The sequence below is a fragment of the Scaptodrosophila lebanonensis genome, unplaced genomic scaffold, assembly GCF_003285725.1.
Source record: "Scaptodrosophila lebanonensis strain 11010-0011.00,11010-0021.00 unplaced genomic scaffold, SlebRS2 tig00000001-arrow-pilon, whole genome shotgun sequence".
NCBI lineage: Eukaryota > Metazoa > Arthropoda > Insecta > Diptera > Drosophilidae > Scaptodrosophila > Scaptodrosophila lebanonensis.
This window is the reverse complement of record NW_022060529.1, coordinates 15,101,643-15,122,500: the sequence shown is the minus strand read 5'-3', so window position 1 is coordinate 15,122,500 and position 20,858 is coordinate 15,101,643. Positions and strand designations below refer to the sequence as shown.

Sequence of the window (20,858 nt, the reverse complement as noted above, 5' to 3'; positions counted from 1 at the left end):
ACGGTCCGTTACATGGTGAGAGTGTGGGTGAGTGTGTGCTGCAGCTTTTTACATGCATGCATATGGAAAAGGCGACGGCAATGCAAATGCTGGTCAGCACTGTCAAGTCGAGGGGCATCTGAACCTGCATTTGGCTTTTAAAGTTGCAATACAACGCACGCTTTAAGCGACCCACTCTTAGAAACAAACACAAGCAACGTGTGTCCTTAACGGAATAGGGGATGACCGGATGGGGAAGGGATGCTCAAACATTGCCACTTCAATGCCAATGTCTTGTTTGTTTTCACTTGTTGCCATTTTGTTGCTTCTGTCCCCGTTTCTGTACTAGCCGCTAGTCGTTTTTGCCATTAATGTTGTCGTCTGTTCTATATTTGAATTTAAATTGTTTGCCGGTCTATTTCACCGCTAGAAGGAGCAACAGTCAACAGACGACGTGTCGCGTGCTGCAAACAGTTAATGAGTCTATCTGTGTGGGTGTGCGTCTCCAAGTTTGTGCATGATGTGTGCTTAATCTATTCGGGATGTATACAATGGCCAATGACTGCCTAGGCAAAGTTTGTTGGCACCCGGATGTGAAAGTTCAACTCAAACAATTTGTGAAGTGTCTTTGCAAGTAAGTAGCCTTTATATATTTTGTTAAGATAAAAAAGCCTAACCAGGGAATCTTTTATTGAGTAACAAGATAGTTTGGTTAAAAGATTACTACTAGATTCTTAATTGTTAACTTTAACGCACAAGAGAAACTATGATCTTAGCTATGTTTGTGAAAAAGCGTTACTTAAACTACTGTTCTAGGGACATTCACGAAAGGTGAATAAGAAGCCCAAACAGAGGTTGAAATTCTACCAACGCTTTATATAGCAGAGATCTAAAGATTAAAGTTTAATTTGGGGCCAACAAAATATACACAAAAATCTTCAAAAATCCATATTGCTTGTATTAATTGTATCAATCACTAACTCGGGAGCACCATTGGGAGCACCAGAGCTGATCATGAAGCAAGCGAATGCATACTTGTAAAAGTCCGTTTTTATTTCCTAAGATTACAGAAGGTTTATCATATATTTTAGTTTATTTAGTTACAATCAACTGATCAGGTAGGCACTCCCGAAATAGGACTTACTATTAAAAGTCAAAGCACTGCAGACAAGACTATCAAGATTGTGGCTAATGATTAAACCAAGAAACTTATCGACCTTTTCGTTTTTTTACCTCATGGTCTAGCTTACAATGATGTTCGAGCAGCCTCCGTACTAAGACAAATTGCGCGAAACAGCACGAATTGTATGCATAGCCATTGGTAGTGCACGACGTTAGGTAAGATATACAGTTGAACTGAGAGCACGTACCAAGATACATATATGTAGGCATACTTTTTGCAGCCTATGCATGCACGTTATGTTTAGAATGCGTATATTTAGGCTATGTCTGTGTTACTACCCTATTTTCTTTCTTCGTTTTTTTTTTGTGTGCAACAAAACGCACAGTCCCTTAAATGAAGTTTTAAACATTTGGTTTCAAGCCAATAAATAAATTAAATTTTAATATGTATATATGTTAGTGGATTCCTTCTTCTCAACACAAAGTAAGACTTTATAAGCCAATATTTCATATTATTACTTCATTTACATTAATTACTTCAATTATTTACGTTGAATGCCGCCACCCGGTCGCATAATGCTGCTAGTAAGTGCAGGTATCTTTGCCGAAGCTTTCTTGACTTCATCTATGGCGTGAATAACGCGTTGCGGCTCAGTAAGAAACCAAATCCATAGCAGCTTGCTGTACCGCCAAAGCTTTTCCTTGTCCTAAAAGAGTTTGATTTAGTTATCTGAATCAATTAACAGACCTTTCACAACTTACCATGCGCTCTATAATTTTTTCCTGGAACTCTAAGCGCAAGTGACGCAACATTTCTTCAAAGCGTTGCTGATTTCGCGTTGCATTGAATATGGGACACAAATAGCGCACATGTGTAAACATCGGCTGCTCCAGGGGAGAGTCGTACACGAACGGTCGCAGCGTTTGCTCGAGTCGTTTTCTAAACATTGTTAAAGAAATCAGCATTATGTTTTATCTGCACATCGTAAAATTGACTTACAACTCGGCAAGTTCTTCATTAACTGTCGCGTAGGACTTCTGGTTCAGCATAGTCTGTAGCGCATAGGAGAGCAGACGTACAAATTTCTCATACTCATACAGACAGCTTTTTGCCTCTGGACGTATAGTTTGGGCGAGATGGGTGTTTAGTAGACTTGCTAATTCATGCAGAAACTGATTGTATATGCCTTGTTGGGTGGCGTTAAGTGAACGCATTAGCTGGACACGTTGCCAACTGGCCTGGGCCTGCCCAGATAGCCGCTCACTGTTGTCCAAGTAGTTGCGCTTCTTCTCTAAATCAAGTTGTATGGCTATCCAAACGAGCTCCGCATTTGACAGCGCATCCGAAATGATCTTAGTCAGATGCTTGTCATTTTCACGGCGTCGCAATGCCCTTTCGAGTTTTTGTTTCGTGTTCTCGTAGAGAACCAACTCAATGCGTTGCTGTGTGTGCTGCTGCACATGAATGGTGAGTGCATTCAGTAGTGTGTCGTGTGCGTTCTTTAAATGATGCTCATTTAGGAGCTGCAGCTCGTGCGTTTCCCGTGTCATATCCGTTAGGCTGATGCAGTGTATCTGGTTAAGATCGATGTGATCAATTAAGGCCTGCGTGGCCTTCGCTTTGGCCTTTTCGTTGATGTATGCCAGCATGTAGTATTGAATGCTGTGAATGGTGAATTTTTAATGTCCAGGCCTATACAGAAAGTCATGTCTCATGATGTGGGACTTACGAGTTTTGTAAGTTCTCCAGCTTGCTATTGATGTGTTGCATATCAGTATCGGCGTTCTCAAATTCGGCAAAGTCCTGTATTTTAAAATTGTCCTTCATATACAATGAGAAATACTGCATGAAAGAATCGCATTTAAGAAAGTACTGCTCCAGGGGCAACTGGTGCATAAACAGTGGAGGCACTTGCTGCAAATTAAAAACTGAACATTTGCTCAGAATAATGGTATGACAGATATACCCACAATATTCGTAAAGCTTTTCTTTGCCTCAGCACTTAGCCGAAAATTCTCTCGCTCCACTTCCTCCAATTGCTTGGCCTTCTTCTGGCAATCCTGTATTAGTTCCCTTTCCGTGTTTTGCAGGGCCGTCACCGCACATTCCAGCTCACTGAGATTGTTGTTGATTCGATGCTTCGTGTTTCTTCGTTGAAAAATGATATGGGGAATTGATGCGGACATTAAATTAGCGCACTTACTGCATGTCCTCGATCAAAACTACATAATCCTTTGTTGCCTCTTCCAACGCGGCTATCTCAGCGGTCAGAGAATTTACATCATCGGGCGTGTACCTCAGAAGTCCGGGATTTTCCGACTCAATTTGTTGCATTTTAAGGAGACGCTCCGATTCCATAAGCCAGTCGCCACGTTCAATCATTTCGTTCCTCTCTAATACCTCCTGCTCTGTGAGTATGTTGGCGTCGGTGATGCTTTCAGATAAAAAGTTAAAGAACTTTTCAAATTTCTCGTCGTATAAGATCCATTGATGTGCGCTGTCGAAGCCAAGCTTCTTGAATATTTCACAATTCTGCAATAAGTATATTTTAATATTAAATAAATAAACATGCTGATTAATTTAATGATTAGTAAAATAAAAAGTTTAGTTACACTTAGCAAATCGCCCATTTCGTGAGTACGAAATAAGTTAAAAATCTGCCGCGCTAATGCTCTGTTGTTATACAGCAGGCTAATGTTATTTAACAGCAGTCGAAAATGCCGACAATAAAACTTATGCGACTCTGATTTCAGGCGGGTGGCACCTCTGTTTACTTTGATGCGCTTCCATCCCTACACTGAATGACAAGAAAAAATTGTTGGTAGCGACAGAAACTGAGGACGGGCAATTTAATTTTCAATAAAATTTAATATTCAATTTTTCATCTGAAATGGTGAGTAAATGAAACATCTTTGTGCCCGATCTCCTGATGGTACAAATGGTGCGCCACCATATGTATTTCATATAAATTTGCTACGCAAAATGTCATTTATTGTTAAAAATAAAGAAATATTAATATTCTTGGCCATTGGTAGGCACGTCGCTATGATTCCCGTACTACAATCTTCTCGCCAGAGGGTCGCCTGTACCAAGTTGAGTACGCCATGGAGGCCATCTCGCATGCCGGCACATGTTTGGGCATTCTGGCAGAAGACGGCATTTTACTGGCCGCTGAATGTCGCAATACAAACAAGTTGCTCGACGGCGCCGTCCCATCGGAAAAGATATACCGTCTAAACGAGTAAGTACTATAACGTACAGGCATCATAGATTGGACTTAATGTTTGGGTTTTCCAGTAATATGGTTTGCTCGGTGGCCGGCATCACTTCCGATGCAAATGTGTTGACATCGGAGTTACGCCTAATTGCTCAGCGTTACCAGTACAGCTATGGAGAAGTTATGCCATGTGAGCAGTTAGTGTCTCACTTATGCGACATTAAACAGGCCTACACCCAGTATGGAGGCAAACGTCCATTTGGAGTATCTTTGCTGTACATGGGTTGGGATAACAAGTACGGTTACCAACTATATCAGTCAGACCCCAGTGGTAACTACGGTGGCTGGAAGGCCACTTGCATTGGAAACAACTTTGGTGCTGCCATCTCAATGCTGAAGCAGGAATTGGGCGACAAGGAGAACATTAAGCTTGCTGAAGCCAAGGATCTGGCCATTAAAGTGCTGAGCAAGACTTTGGACACCACGAAGCTAACAACAGAAAAGGTTGAAATGGCCACTTTGCAGCGCATTGACAACAATACAGTCTACAGAGTGCTGGATAGAACCGATGTGGAAGAGCTCATTAACAAATACAACAAACTAGAGGCCGAAGCTGAAGCAGCTAAGAAAGAAAAACAGGCACAGTCGCAGTCAAAATCTTAGACATATTAGAGTTTACGGGTAATGGTAGACGTCAATACACCACGTATAAATTTTGTACTTGAAAAAAAAAGAAACGGAAATACAATTTCAGTTAAGCGATATTTTAAATCAATAAAATCAAATTAAACTCGAAATCCGCGCATCATAAACAGCATCTGTTTTTTATTCTAAACACTGCAGTGTTGCTGTGTTGAAAAACGCGCCATGCAAAATATGTTATCGAGTTGCCAGCGCTACACAAATTTCGTAAGAACCACAGATTGGCAGCTCCAGTACCCGATCCAAGAAAATTCCGTCGCTTTTGTCGAGAGTTTTGTAGTAAATAAATTTAATTAAATTACGTATGTAGCGCATTGGTTTCCTCCCCCTTAGTGACAAATCAATGGTATAAAGTGTATAACATGTGCGCGCGTTGAAAAGCAAATAAAAAACAACGTGGAAAACGTTTTTTTCATATGTCCACTGGCTCGGTACAGAAACAGCAGAAGCAGCACCAATTGAGTGCGTTGTGCGCGCGTGTGTGTGTGCCACAAAAGGTGGCAAGCAAGGAGCAACTAAGTGTATATTTGCTAAAGATTCGCTTGAATCTATTGATAATTTATGCAACAACGAAATCTGTGAAATGCACACACATCCATGCATAAATATGTGAACCCAATGGGAATTTCTCAATGTTGTCAATAAAGAGAGATGTATGTGGACGCAGCGACAGCAACGTTGGCGGCAGCAGCGAAATAATAGAGTGCGAGCAGCGCTGCTAGCGTCAGCGTACAAAAAGTCGAAAGCAAAAGAGGAAAATGAAATAATACAAAAAAAGAGCTCAGCGCTGTAGCGAAGCAAGCACAGAAACGCGAAACACAAGCAAAAGAAAAATCGAAATAATAAAATACACATGCACGCGTACATCTGTATTTGTATATGCATGTGTATAATTGAAGTTGTGGTCGTCGTGCACACAGTGCAAGTGTATGTGTGAGTGAAACGTATAAATAAAATTCAGCCAAATGCAGAAGCCAACAACAAAATGGATAACAAAACTACACAGTTGGATTTTAAATTACTGGTAATTAAATAATGTTTGTTAATTTACCCCATTCCCGGTCGCCCTCAAGTGTGAGGTATATCTATGTAGATATGTATATTCTAAATTCCGCGCGATTGTCTAATTGAGAGTAGCCAAATAACGTGTAATACGTAGGCAAAGAAGAGAGCGGCAGCGGTGTCGACGGCGGCAGCGCCGCGCGGTATGTACGAATACGGAGGCAAACGCGTGAGATAGAGAAGAGATAACAAATGTAGTGAAGTACAGTGTGCACTGTTATTTATGTTGTTGTTGTTGACCCGTCTGTCTTATGTACTTGCACGGCTAGCTATTCGTTACTTTGTATAATATGGAAAAGTCTACTTATAAGCAACTGTTTAATTTGTACAAATTTTTATCGCTAGCGGCCATGCAACATGCACGTTGCTTATTCCAATTAGACAGATGCAAGCGCGCATACTCCTGCCCATCAACGGAAGCATGAGAAGTAAACAAAAATGCATGTTAATGAGTTTCTCGAAATTTGACAGGTTAGGATCTAAAACTGATCAATTGTCTAAAACTATATATATTTTGGTAGTCTTTAATGTAGTTCCATTCAATAAACATACAATCTTGGCGACTCGCTTCCCATCTGCCCTCCACTTCTGGATGTTTTTATTATTTAAAAGCTTCGTTCGTTTAACCTACCAGTTTTCCCCCGCAATCAGTTCTCGCTCAAATACTAACACACACTTTTATATTGTGCTTGTGTCTGTGTGAACTTCCGCCGTATCGTTCCTCTTGCGCCAGCATACACAAACCACCCACCCTACTTCACCCTATCTGAGGCGGTGCTTTACACACACATAGACCTACGTACTAACCCATACCACTCCCTTTACCTCATGCCCAAGACCAAGACCAGAGTGCCACATAATGGTATTTTTTTTCATTTCTATTTGCCTCTAAAATGAATTGTAGTTTTGTTGTTGCCCGACCCCGTCCGTCCGGCTGCTCCCACTTTTCGACCCATACCCATTTCATTACTTTTTCTACTGTTGTCGACGTGTTTGTTGTTGTTGTTGATATTGTCGTTGCTATTATTCACTTTTGTTTTGTTTTCCTCGTTATTTTGAGAAAATATTTATTTTTATTTTTATTAGTTTATAACAACATTACATTACTTGGCTGCACACTTCTGCATACATACATATGTACATACAATTCAAATAAGCAAACACATACAAATTTATATGCATAGATGTAAATATGTACGCTTATACAAAAATACATGGTATATTACAAACAGGCGCTACATACATATAAACGACACACACGTACATAGTTATTATGTACGTACACACATCTTCGCATTTACATATATAAATATGTACGTATATTTATATATATGTATATACATATGTATATGTAAATATATCTGTATGTCTGTATATACTACGAATACTACGAAATCCAACTCGTGCGCGCGGCTTTGACTACACAAAAACAACAAAGCCCCCAAGAGCAAGTGTACGAGTGTGTGTGTTCGTGTTTTATAACAAGAGTATTGGTGTAAGAGAGAAGGAGCATGAGTACGAATGTACGAGCAAAGCACAAGCGGAGAATAGTAAACACCATGCACAGTGGAGCAAGTGCGTTCAATTCCTTTATGTTCATATTCAGAATAAAAGAAAAGAATTTGAGATTTCTTTTAATAATAGGTTATATTAATAAGTGGCATTTCTTTATTTCATTCTTATAAAATTGTTTAAAATAAAATGTAGGATTTTCTTAAGTGTTTCGTTATTTGAAAAAAGAAAAGCCTTTAAATTAATCAAATTATGTCAAACTAAAAAGCGGAATGGTTTTTGTTTTTAATTAAATAAACTACGCCATTTATAAGAACTTTCTAAAAGGTAAACTGATTTTATTTTTTAGTTATGGAAAACAAATAGCGTATCATTTATTTTTTCTTTTACGCAAATCTTAAACATAAACAAAATAAACTTCTATTAATAAGCAACATAATAAATTGGTAAGGTTCACATAAGGCTATGTATTCCTATGGGGATATTAAAAATATCGTTCGAAGCTAACGTTCAGGATGAACCCATACACATGTATGCATGTGCATACATATTCTACGTGTATATATGTATGTGTGAACATGCAGACATACATACATATCTTTCTTGTTGTAAGAGCATTCTTCTCGCAATTGAATTTTTGGCCAGGATCCGAACAGTATCACCTGGCCTAAGAAATTCCATCAACTATGCAGTGGTTAGCTTAAAATGGTATTTTCCATGTTAGAAACGTTAGTTTATTGTACGAAAAAGGAAATTTAATTTAAGTGGTCCTCAATGCAATTTTACTTTGCTCTTTGTTTCACTTGTTGTTTTTGTTGTTGCTTGTGCTGTTTTAATTAATTCCGCTTTTATGCATCTCAATTTAAATTTTTATCGCCCTTAATTGAGTTTACGACATGAATGAATGTTGTTTCGCTTGATGAAACAAGAAAGGAGCAAGACGGCTGGACGGAGCGAGACGGGAGCTTTTCACTTTGTTTTGTTTTGTAATCCCTCTGGTATGACTTTATATACATACATACTATATGTACATACCTAGCATAAACTCTTTTGTGTATTGGAGTGGTGCTAAGACAGGAACATATACAATGTTACACTACTAATAATACATATCTATGCAGAAACACAGAAAAACAAAAACGCAAAAGAGAGCGAACGAAAATGCTATTTTTATGTTATTAGTAAAACTATGAGAGCATGTTCATACATACATACATACATACATACATAAGAAGGTATGTTTCTCCGTGTGCGTGTATGTTAGTGCATGTACTATCTCTGGTCTGTATTTTTGAGAGTGTACGTATATATATGTACACATGTGCATGAATATATATGTGCGAATGTGTAGCTCAAGTCGCATACGCGCAAAACGTAGTATAACATAAATTTGCTTAAAATGCAGCAAGCTCCAATGCTATGCCCCACTTGCCACTGCAACGTTTACAGTTTGGCTGGCAACCCAAATACTAAATATGTACATTGTGTGTATAGTACATATTTATACATCTTGAAGATAGCTTTCCCTGTGCGTGTATATGTGTGTATATATGTGTTGAATATCCACATAACAATAGCAAAACGAACTAACAGCAAAAGAAGGCAGCTAAAGTCAAATAAATCAAGACGAAATGCATTCACCTCGGGACTCGGCGGATTTGGACTGCCCTACAACAGATCCAATTAATAGATTTCAGAGAATAATAAATTAATGCTTTATTTCTAACATGATCTTAGCTGGTTTACCATGTTAATAAATGTGTCATTATGCAAGAATTATACATATGTATATATGATGTGTAAATGCGTATGTATTAGAATTTATTATGCAAAAATAATAATTTATAAATTAACATCGAAAAAGGAAAGAAAGCAAAACCAGACAAACATAAATTTAAAATCACAGAAGATCAATTAGTCACAAATGTTTAATGTGTATGGAATAAGCAAGCAACCGATAATTTAACTTAAGAAATAACAAATTATTGGGAATGGGGATATTTGTGGATGTTCAGAAATTCAAGTAAGTAATAAGGAACTTTCTAAGGACAGTGGGAGGAAAATTCACAAATCAGTGCACAGTTTATAAAGACTGGAATACCTGTAGATTCTGCAAAATAAAACAAAAGATGTGTTAGAGTAGTGCACCCCATAAACATCATCATATAATGAGGTATTGCATAAAAGACAGAAATATGTTTATTGTTATATCTTAACAAACAAGAAATATTTTAGTAATCTATAAATAATTAAAGCTATATACATATGTATGTAGGTACAAACGTCAATATATAATAGATGTCCATTTATATGTATAATATTTCAATTACTTTTATCATGTTATTCATATCTCTATATAAATGAAATTGGGCTTCCATGCCTTTTCAAATATTGAGACTTCTTAGAACATCCTTTAGGTAAGGGAATCAAAATGGATTAAATAATTTTGGTCTTAATTTCACAATGCATTAGCACTATAAAGATAAGAATAAATTTCCATTTCGTTTTAAGCTACAATAGCTGATTAGAATTACACACAGTTTAAAGTTATTTTTTATTTTAGCAATTATACAACGATACAATCACCAAGCACTGTTCGGTCCACTTAACGAATAAGGTACTTTTAACTCGAAAACTGATAAAAGAACTAAATCCCTTCGCCGGTTTAATAATAATATAGGGTTAGGATATTTCAATCTAAAACTAAAAGGTTAATCTTTTTTCAAAGCCGAAGGGTACAAGATAGTCGCACTCATTTACAATTCCCACACAAACAAGAACCATACGCAGATATGTTGTGTGTAGTAAAAAATGATAATCATTGCTTTAATATGTACATATGTATGTATGTATTTGTATATGTGTATGCTTATCGATGCGTTTATTTTGTTTAATTTATTGTTAGTAGTTTGTTAGTCTTGTGCTCAATTGGGTTTCCGAGTTATTTAAAGTGTACATGTGTATACACATGTATGTGTTTGTACATATACATACATGTATGTACATACATATGTAAGTAGGAATGTGAATACATTCATATTATCATCTCACCGGCTCTTGTGTGTATGCATCTGTATGCGAGTTACATAGAAAAAAGACAATTTAATTAGAACACAAATAAAATGTAATTAATACGAGTATGTGCCTTTTTGTCAACATTGCGCACCAGTCGTTGCACACACACGCATACCAACTCAGCTCATCAATATACATATGTATAAGTATGTGTGTGTGTGTGTATTAGTTGTGCGTGTTGGGCTATCTGAAAATCTAAACAACAAAAATTGTATTGTCAATTAAAACGCAAACCAATGGCGTTGCCACCTGAAAAAAAATTTAATGCAGCCAATATTTTCCGTCATTTTACATACATACATATATATTATATACATAAATGTATAGGTACAAAGTTGAAATCAAGCTTTAAGTGGAATATTATGCTAGAGTTGTTCTGTCCGAGCTCATAAAATCCCTGTACTCAAATAAAAAACCATTAATGTAATGCTATACTACTAAGTCTTTGTGGGGTCTAACAACGTTGCAATCTGGATGTTACATAAATTCGCAGTAAACCAGTATACTCTTCGGGTACAGGGTATATAAAAAAATATATTTGTCATTGTAACTAAAAGCAGTTTTTTCTACTGAGTCGGCAATTCACGTACATATGTATGTATGTATATAACAAATACAAGTCCTAGAACACTACGAAATAAAACTACATGCATTAAATTATACTTAACAGGTATATACATATGCATGAATACCAAATATTTTATCAATTTTAAACACAATTTAATGCGCACTCAATGATGTACATACATACATATGCACATACATACATATGTACATACATATGTATGTATGCCTACTCTTAAATGATTACATTTTCAACGCGTTCAACAATATGTGGATTTTTGTTAAAGGGTATTTAAAAAGTTCAACCAAGCCAAGTCAGAAAACTCCTCGAAGCCTGCCTTCCTCTTTATCTCTCACGCTCTTCCATTTATTACCGCTAACAACAAATGCCTGGGAGTGGGTGGGTTGTGGGAGAGAGCTTCACAGTGAGCAAAATGTTGTTACCAATACATACCCTCACACATATACATTCATACGTATGTATGTATATCGGGTGGGTCGGCCGGTTGGTTGGACGGGATGGCTTGTGCTGCACACAAATATCCGCAAATGTTTGTGTGTGTGTATGTGCGCTGAATGTTTGTTTGTATGTATGTAAGTGATGGCAACATTGTGGAATGGGGAAAAAGTAGCACAAATTGTGAGCTGTTTTAATTTCTCTGCGCCACGTCTCGGTCCCCCCTTTAGCAACCAACGTGTTGTCATCGTCGTCGTTGGCAGCGAGCTCGTTTTGTTTTTTTTTTTTTAATTTTTTTCTTTATTATTGTTGTCGTTTTATATGTGTATGTATGAAAGTATGCACACTTTTTGCTTTTGCCATCTACGCTAATCGCTTGCGTCAACAGCGCTGCTGGCGCCGCCGTCGCTCTGTTGTGAATGGCGCTGCCGCCGCGCTGTCTGCTCACCGTTTGTTTCATTGATGCGCTCACTCTCTTGGCGCTCTAATTGCATTAAATTGTTTGGAAAATCATAATCAGTAATTGCATTTGATGACAGTTTTGAGTCGTACATGTGTTTTTGGTGTTGGTTTGTTTGGGATTTGTTCAATTTAATTGAAGCCTAATTGCTCAGAGCTATAGAAATTTGGGCACACGTGGCAACTCTACACTTTAAATTTATCCTCGTACCAGCTAGGGATTAAACGAAAAGATCTCCTTCCTATAAAGCATACAGCCTAATACGAATTTGGTTTCTTTGGGGCCGACAGAGTAGTAGGCTGGGAATGGGTAGCACAAAACGGAAGTTGGTAATTTATTACAGGAAACTTTAATAAAATTTCTTGTTGGACCAGTAACAGCATTGCACAGTGGCTTAAAAATAATTTGGATATACCTCAGTAATATTACATTATTAGTTTATAAATAAATAAATAGATTTTTTAATTAAATTCCTTCATTACCTCTTAGCAATACTTGTTGTTTATATACCTTATATGTATACATAAATATGTATTACCTTAGCGGTTTTGCGGACACAAAAACTAGGGAATGAGATTTTCTGACACCAAGACTCAAGTTACTCCGTTTGCATTGCTCTATCAAAGAATCAAGTTAGTTTTATATGTTGAAAGACACAAGAGAGTTGTTGGTTTATTTACGATGGAAAAGCTTCATGTGATTCTCGGAATGGGTCTTAGCATATTATTTTACAGCTTTGCTTAACAGTTAATAAAAAAAATTCCGTATTCATGTTCTACCCCTTTTTTATATTACAGGTGGATCAGTCTTTAAATCTACTGGGCCATCTTAATGCGGCATTGCAGTGCGATGCTATCCAATATTTATTGAAAACGCTTAAGTGTAAATATCCAGAAGCCTGCGACCAAGTCGTCAGGAATCTATTCAGCCACATAACCAATGATAATGACGCCAGTTCAGCAAAGCTAGCCCACAGCAAGCAGTTGCAACTGCTACTCGCTAAGAAGGAGAAAACGGAGGCCGGGTTGGGGGTGGGGCAAATTAAAAGGGAGAACGAGGATGAAGCCGCCGCCTCCACCGATTTGAATCAAAATTTCGAGAAAATCCTCTGCAAAGAGGAGTTTATGTGCCTCGATGATGAGCCTGATTTTCTTGACGACGATGCCGACACTGATAATTCGTCTTCCCTGAGCAAGCGCCTTCATTTTCGGGGCAGTGCAGCTCGCAGAAATAATGTCGCAGTTGGTATAGGGGGCGGTGATCCCCTTGATCTGATACACACGGGAGTAGCTATGAATGTGGCCGGCTGCCTTGTCAAACGGAAGTACACAGCAACTTTTGGTGCAGACGAGGAAGATGAGGACGATGATGGCAGCAATAGCTGTGATGCGTCTATGGTACGCCAACTCAAGGCTATCGCATCGAAAGCGTTGGTAAAGCGAAAGCGAACCAACAATATCCATATGCCACTGCTTGAAAGTACCAATAGCGTACTGATCGAGGCGAAAACGACGCGGCCTAGACTTGGCGAGGGTTATGTTTTCCACGATGACTGCCAGTACACCGTGCGCTATCATCACAGCTCGGGAGAGTTCAATGAGCGTGCGTTTAAGGCACAATTTCGGGCGCTCCTCAAATTGGCCATAAGCCAACATCACAAGCCTTTCCTCAAACAATTCTTCGAGAATTTTGTCATAACCGGCCATCTGTTAGGCACCACACCTTCTGCCCGCGTGCTTAAGGAACTACGTGAGCAGCGGTTGGAGGAATGGCGACGGCACCGTGAGCGTAAAGAAATTGCGGCGGCAGCTGCACTTCATGCAGAGAAGCAGCAGCAGCAGCGCCAACTGCCGGCTATCTCATTCGGCGACTCGGAACTGGAGTCGGAGACTGAGTCGCAGCTGTCGTCGGCAGCACAAGAGATTATGAAATTCGAAGAGTTCATTGACGAGGGTGTAGGCGCGGGTCGTCTTATCGATGGACTGGAAATGGAGCCGGAAATAGATGATATGTTGGCTGCTGGTGGTGCTGGTAGCGTCAGTGGTAGCGGAAACAGCAGCAACAGTAGCAGCGGCGGCGGCGGTGTCATTGACAATGGCGTCCCTGGCCCGCTTCTAGATGGCGAGGACACAGCACTTTCCACTGGAGCTCACCATCATCCTCCTCACCATCATCAGCAGCAGCTGTAAGTGTGCTTTTAAGAATACTTTATTTGGATCTTTAATAATGTACATTTATAATTTACTGTTTACAGAAACGCAAATCTTGTGATCAACGGCCTTACGTCAAGCAATACCAACAACACAAACAACAACAACAATGGTGTTGCGCTGTCGCAGCATCTGACTGCGCAAGCAGTTGATAATGTTGCAAGTTTAACTTGCAACAAAAAGGAACACGCACCACCGCCTCACTTGTCCATGCTAGAAAATAACATCAAAATCGATCATGGTATGTCCTCAACCATGGCACAAATAGCACCCAATGAGATGCACCTGCAGCAGCAGCATCAACAACAACATCATCAGAATCACTATGGCTCAAGCAATACGCCCCTCTCCATGATGGGCGGCATGATGGAGCAACATGTGGCCATGCAGCAACAGCAATTGCAGCACCAGCGCCAATTCCAACAAAATACGGGCGGCATGCCATCCATGTTGAATAACCGAGTACATGTTCATGGCCAGTCATCGCATTTGCCATCGTTATCGAGTTTGGGCAATGATCCGAACGTTGCGACTCAACATAACTCGTCCGTTGAATTGGATGATAATGATCTGTCAGCTGATGAGGATGATGATGACCTTGACAATGATCTAGATGAATTGGATGCGGCCAAGCAACAGCTCATTGATGGCGGTAGTAGTAGCAGCACTTCTCTACAGGCGCCACCATCGCAACACGCAGGCGCGCACACGCCGAACAGCAAGAAGGATAAACCGAACTACAATTGCTTGCTGTGTCCCAAGTCATATCGCAAACGAAAATCACTTCTAGACCACTACAAGATGCATCCAGGTTATTGTCATGATTGTGGCCAGCCTAACGGCAATACTCTAGAGGTAACAATAATCTTGGTCATATAAATTATAACATTTTATTAATTTACTCTTCTTTCTGTTTTAGGAAATTATTCAACATAACCGCACTATGCACGTTAAGGAGTTTCCCTTTGTCTGCGAGACTTGCGGAGAATCGTACTCCAGGCGACAGCAATTTCACGCGCACGTCGAGTCTCACAACAAGAAGGAATTCAAAAGTGAGTCTGCGTGAATGTAAATTTCACCAAAGCAATGCGATGCAAACATATATAGCGCCATCTTCAATAGATCGCCCCATAAAATGCTATTAACAATTATATATACTAATCGACATTTCTTTTGTAGCCTTTCCTTGCGGCGAGTGCGGCCTGAAGTTTCCACAAAAGAAGCTGCAACAACATTTTGAGGAGACGGGCCACAAGGCCGACGGTGCCATTTGTGAGGTGTGCGGTGCCGAATTTCCCTCGAAGAATGCTCTCTACCAGCACATAATACGGGAGCATAAACGGGACAATTTCTTCGAGTGCCACATTTGCCATAATCGATTCACTCTTAAGGCCAACTTGGAGAGGCATGTGCAGCTGCACACGGAAGTCAAGCGTACATATGTGTGCGATTTGTGTGGCTCTTCCTACTTTACATATCCCGCGCTGAAGGAGCACTACAGCAATGCCCACGTAGATGTCTCCGAGTGCAAGTGCACCCTATGTGGCAAGCGTTTCGGATCGGCCAAGTCGTTGCAGCGCCATTTGCCATCGCACTCGGAGGAGCGTCCGCATTGTTGCAATTACTGCGATCAGGTAGCTATTGGGCAGAAATTCCAATCAAATCAAATTACTGGAACAATATCAGCATGTAGTGAAATTAGTAAAGGGTCGGATCTTAAGGTATTTGCCCTTACCAATCCCTTATTACTTTAATAGATAACTAGCTAGGACTGATAGCTAACCAGTTCGATTTATAAGAGTACAAGTTATACCAATTTCAAAAGAATATATATAAGTAGTGAAGCAAGTACCTTTAAAATCTAGTTTTCAACTATATATCATTCATTCAACTCATTGTTCCAAAGCTGCATAAATATGCGCATGTATTGTACGAATTGAAATATGTATATACGTTGCAAAAGCATTCCTTATAATAACAAAGCAATTTAGCAATGTGACGAGCACAATTTGTGTATATTAAGCATCAAAAACAATCCAAATGTTGACTTAAAAGTGTGCTTCTTCATCAAAAAATTATTTAAATTGAAACTCGACAATTCGACTTTAATTCTGAATTCTCTTATGTAATTCGTATCAAAAATGTGTTGGGGCTTTTGAAATATTTAATTATGTATGTAAACGGGTTTGTTGGGCAATTCAATTTTCATTTCTATCACAAAATTTGATTAAATGATTATTTCGTCTATTGCAGACCTTTAAATGGAAGACACATCTGGTTCGCCACAAACAGACGACGCACGGTAATCAACCACCGCCGAAGAAGGGCAAACAACGTTTTCCAAAGGCCGATGAAGGTATGTGTGTTTTTGGTAATAGTGACGACCCAGTTTGAATTTTGATTCTGATAATGTTGCCTTCAACAGATATGGCTCCGCTGCCAGACATGCCAGGACCACCACCAGTGAAGACCGCTAAGAAGTCAAATGCTAGCAAAGCCAAGTCACAAGTCGTGTCAGCATCACAACAGCAAATGCAATTGGCAGGCGCTCAGAAGGCTATGGGTGCTACACCAACACCACCGCTCTCCACTACTCCTGGCTCTTCGCAACCAGACCCGTTCAATGCAGCCATGGTCAGTAGCAACAGCTCACAGTCTTCGACGGCTTCAACGTCTCAACATTCGGTGTCGACGAGTGAATCTCAGCAGAATTCCATGTACAACCAGAGCTTTGGCGCTGAAAAGCTGATGGCCCAACAGCAGCAGCCCCCACAACCACAGCAGCAGCAGCAGCAGCAAACACCGCAGTGCAATCCAACGCAACAACAACAAAATACCCTACACCGACAACATCCTACTCCACCTCCGAATGCACAACAGGCGCCTGCACAGCAATCGCATCATCGCCATACGCCGAACAACACCACTCCGGAGTTGCATTTGCAGCGCATTAACAGTTTTCCTGGACAAGATAATCAATTTCACTTCGATGCAAGTGGAAATGGAGCGGCCACTTATCAACAACATCAGCTCATAAATCAATATCAGCAACCACCGCCGCCGCAACAGCAGCATCATCTCACCCAGCAGCAGCAGCAACAGCAGCAACAACACTTACGCAGTCACACGCCACAGAGTCCGCACCCGCAACAGCTACAGCAGCAGCAACAGCACTTTAATTCCCCACACCACATGCCACCACAAATGCATCACCAGCATCAGCTGATGCAGCATCAATTGCAACAGCATCGTCACAGTCAACAGCCATCACAACGCTCTCCTCTGCATCACCATCAGACGCCGACGCAACAACTGCAACAGCAACATCAGGCACCATCCCATTCGCCTCAGCACGCGCGGCTACAATCGCCCCAGCCAACTCCATCCACATCGACCACACAGCAACAACAGTACTTGCAGCAACAGCAACAACAACACCAACAACAAGCTGCAGATAGTTGGGGTAATATTGGGTTTGTTCCCGCGCCCAACAGCCAGCCGCAACAGCAGCAGCAGCAGCAACAACAACAACACGTGCTCAAGTCGGACGATATGAAGGATAACAGTAATAAGTTTTATATTGTTGATTCGGCTGAATTTTTGGGGCTTCCAATGAATGTTGGCGCTGCCACGCCGCCCAACCAACAACAACAGCAGCAACAACAGCAGGCAGTGAACAAATCGCAACAGCAGCAACAACAACAGCAGCAGCAGGAAGCACCTCTGGGTAACGATCTGCTAAACTTCCAACATATGTGGCCGCAAGCGCCAGGTTTTGGTAATGTTGGACAAGCGCCGCAGCAACCTCAACAGCAACAACAGCAGCATCAACCGCCACAGGCGCAAGGAAATCAAAGTGTTGCAACTGATCCGCACAATTACAATAATATTGGCAGCATACTCACGAATCTCATCGACACAAATCCCACGCCCGTTGAGTACAATTTTGACATTCTGCAACCACAACAACCCCCGCCGCAGCAGCAGCAACAACAGCAACAGCAGCAGCAACAACAACAACAACATCACAGTGCTCCCGGCGCCTATGCGGGTGGACTTATGCGTCACGGCGGTCCGGCTAATGTGTATGGGAGTAGTGCGTACGAGCAGCATCACGCGGCAGTCGCTGCGGCAGCACATCACAATGCGCTCAGTGAGCAATTGGTCAGCGAGCAGCAAAAGAATAGTTTCCAGCCCTATCATCCACTGCAACAACCGACGCTAGCCGGCGGACATCCTCTGCATTCGCTTCCGGGTGCCCCGCACCTTTTGCCACCGCCGCCCCCACATGGCACCGTCTATGATCGTGCTGGAGGCGCTGGAGTGGGTTATCCTATGCTCGGCGACGAGTCCAAGGCAGTACTGCCGCCCATTAATGACTACATGCATCACATGCAACAGCAACAGTTACCGCCACATCAGCAACCGGATCTTATTTACTATCCAGTGAAGAATGATTGACAGCCAAAGTAGTCGCCGCTGGGTGGTGTGCGCGGGGGGGCGGCAAATGCACTTCAGGAACACTACTATGCGCAGCATCACCCACACACGCAGCATCATCATCAACCTCCTCCCCGTTGGTGGCCAGCGCCGACAAGTTTTGCCGCTAAGAGAGGCGATGTGTTTTATTAAAACAAAAAACAACATAAGCCGACAGCAACAAACAACCAGCAACAAGTTCTCTAATCTGTAAGTGAACAAATTGAGAGCCCATTGAAGAGTACTATTCGTAATTTGTAGGTAAAAATATGTAACAAAAAGATTCTAATTAGTTAAGGTTTATAACACATACACACATGTATGCTATGAAATTTAGAGCAATAGCTTAAAGATTGGAGCTACTAAGCTCGATAATTTCTAATCCGACCGGCGCTATGATAGGTGTATAAATCTATGCAAAGTCTATATTACAAAACACAAAAACAAAAATGAAAAAAAAACATGACTACAGACATATACAGATACATATAAATATATATAGTAGCGTGTAAGCCAAACAAAAACAAAACAAAAAATCCAATACATATATACATAAATTATATGCGCTTAGTCCCTAAGTAGAAAGTAATACAGGTACGTTCATACCAACAACAAACGCACGACAAAGGTAGAAAATTTTCAAAAAATTTCACATGTGCTTGAGAGCGGCTTTTGTCCTTGTTTTGGTATCTTTCTTGTACAATTCTGTTGTAATTGTTTTATTGAATAGGAATGCTATAAAAAGAACCAGAAATGTATACAAAAAGAAAGAAGGCATTCATTCAGAAAAAGTAGAGAAGCAAACAGTTGTGAAATGACAATTTGTTTCGAAAATGCTTTTTCAAGTTAAAGCACGAAATTAATGCATAACAAATACATAATGCATCCACAAACCATTTAGGCTTAGGTTATTCGACTAAAAAAGAGGAAATGAACAGCAGACCACAAATAACTTTCGAACAAATTTTTCAAGTTTTATGCTTATTTAACTTTATATCATACATATACTATATACGAGAACACAAATACGTACGTTGATGTATAATCACACTGACATTATATACGACCCCAATATCGATATTCACGTAAAACGCAACACCATTAACCAATTGTAGATTTATTTGATGAAGAAAAGTGCACGTAGCTCTTAGCCCCGTATCACAATAGACCAACAAGCCAAGCAACGCCAGAACACAGAAGTTGTAACCATATCATGAGGCCCGTTGCCACTGTATAAGTATAATAATTACAATTTATTTTTTTTATTAGGGCTTGTTATTTTCTATTTAGTTCAACAATATACTTACAATTACAAAACGTTTGTATGTATGTAGAACCTGTAATGATTTGTAGACCCCGATTTTTGTTAGCCTAGTGCCTAAGTCTACTTTTTATCCATTATAGATATACCCATTTTGTGGCTTTTTACACCCAAAACTTGTATAGTAATTATACACATTGTATAGCTTGTCCCTTAAACAAACGTGTATCCTGCTTTCTTCTTAATTGTATTTACATATTATTTTGTCAATTGTTTATTAATGATTAATGCACATTTAAATTTCCCCTACAATGTCCTTCTCCTACTCTTAACTCCAAAAGTAACTACGTGAACAGTTTTATAAATATTTCCTTAATCTTTTCAGGCCCATTTTGGTTAGAGACGCATGAATTTGTTCTTGTTTTTATAAAAGTAAAAATTATATATATATATATATATAGTGAATGTGCGTATCAAAGATTTAATTCTTTTGTTTATAATGGCACACAGTTCAGCTAAGATGAAATATAAATATATAACATAAGTGAAAGTTTAAAACGTTAATTCTGTAAGGCTACTTTAATGAACAAAAACAAAATGCAACCAGCAACTACAATTAATTAGATTTGTATTCTGCATACAAAAATAAGCAGCAACAGAAATTTAAAACACACAGAAAATATAAATTAAATTTGTATATTTAATAAAAATAGCAAAATAAAAATGAATAAATTTCTTTTAAAAAATGCATCATTAC

The 20,858-nt window shown here is 39.7% G+C and overlaps 3 protein-coding genes across 4 annotated transcripts; 2 read left to right on the top strand and 1 right to left on the bottom strand.

The window, feature by feature from the left end:
• Nucleotides 1-1,566: 1,566 nt before the first annotated feature.
• LOC115633892 (augmin complex subunit dgt3) lies at nucleotides 1,567-3,732 on the bottom strand. Its single transcript, XM_030531397.1, has 7 exons — nucleotides 3,715-3,732; nucleotides 3,306-3,634; nucleotides 3,073-3,250; nucleotides 2,832-3,016; nucleotides 2,102-2,764; nucleotides 1,864-2,041; nucleotides 1,567-1,808 (listed from the first exon to the last, which is right to left on the bottom strand). Exons 1-7 carry the CDS (start codon nucleotides 3,730-3,732, stop codon nucleotides 1,644-1,646), a joined length of 1,716 nt encoding a protein of 571 aa, XP_030387257.1. The 3' UTR covers nucleotides 1,567-1,643.
• Nucleotides 3,733-3,863: 131 nt separating this feature from the next.
• Nucleotides 3,864-5,090, top strand: LOC115629995 (proteasome subunit alpha type-4). The gene is made up of 3 exons (XM_030526627.1): nucleotides 3,864-3,995; nucleotides 4,138-4,343; nucleotides 4,400-5,090. The coding sequence occupies exons 1-3, from the start codon at nucleotides 3,993-3,995 to the stop codon at nucleotides 4,980-4,982; spliced, it is 792 nt and encodes a 263-aa protein (XP_030382487.1). The 5' UTR covers nucleotides 3,864-3,992; the 3' UTR covers nucleotides 4,983-5,090.
• Nucleotides 5,091-5,327: 237 nt separating this feature from the next.
• On the top strand, nucleotides 5,328-20,851 carry LOC115622049. Of its 2 annotated transcripts, XR_003995316.1 has the most exons (8): nucleotides 5,328-6,045; nucleotides 12,949-14,336; nucleotides 14,406-15,216; nucleotides 15,281-15,413; nucleotides 15,541-15,995; nucleotides 16,615-16,717; nucleotides 16,787-19,050; nucleotides 20,487-20,851. XR_003995316.1 is itself a non-coding variant. In XM_030515925.1 (7 exons), the coding sequence occupies exons 1-7, from the start codon at nucleotides 6,007-6,009 to the stop codon at nucleotides 18,820-18,822; spliced, it is 4,965 nt and encodes a 1,654-aa protein (XP_030371785.1). In that variant the 5' UTR covers nucleotides 5,328-6,006; the 3' UTR covers nucleotides 18,823-20,851. The 2 variants fall into 2 exon arrangements, 1 of the variants encoding a protein (XP_030371785.1); XM_030515925.1 differs by having other exon boundaries at nucleotides 16,787-20,851.
• Nucleotides 20,852-20,858: the final 7 nt, after the last annotated feature.

What these genes read in the sequence shown, in the direction of transcription:
- LOC115622049 (XM_030515925.1), top strand. Translation starts at nt 6,007, where the DNA reads ATGGATAACAAAACTACACAGTTGGATTTTAAATTACTG. An exon ending in AGTTGGATTTTAAATTACTG is followed by an intron (nt 6,046 to 12,948) that starts GTAATTAAATAA and finishes TTTATATTACAG; the next exon opens with GTGGATCAGTCTTTAAATCT. An exon ending in CAACAAGAAGGAATTCAAAA is followed by an intron (nt 15,414 to 15,540) that starts GTGAGTCTGCGT and finishes TTTCTTTTGTAG; the next exon opens with CCTTTCCTTGCGGCGAGTGC.
- LOC115633892 (XM_030531397.1), bottom strand. An exon ending in CTGGAGAACTTACAAAACTC is followed by an intron (nt 2,765 to 2,831) that starts GTAAGTCCCACA and finishes CACCATTCACAG; the next exon opens with CATTCAATACTACATGCTGG. An exon ending in AATGAAGAACTTGCCGAGTT is followed by an intron (nt 2,042 to 2,101) that starts GTAAGTCAATTT and finishes AACAATGTTTAG; the next exon opens with AAAACGACTCGAGCAAACGC.
- LOC115629995 (XM_030526627.1), top strand. An exon ending in AAGATATACCGTCTAAACGA is followed by an intron (nt 4,344 to 4,399) that starts GTAAGTACTATA and finishes TGGGTTTTCCAG; the next exon opens with TAATATGGTTTGCTCGGTGG.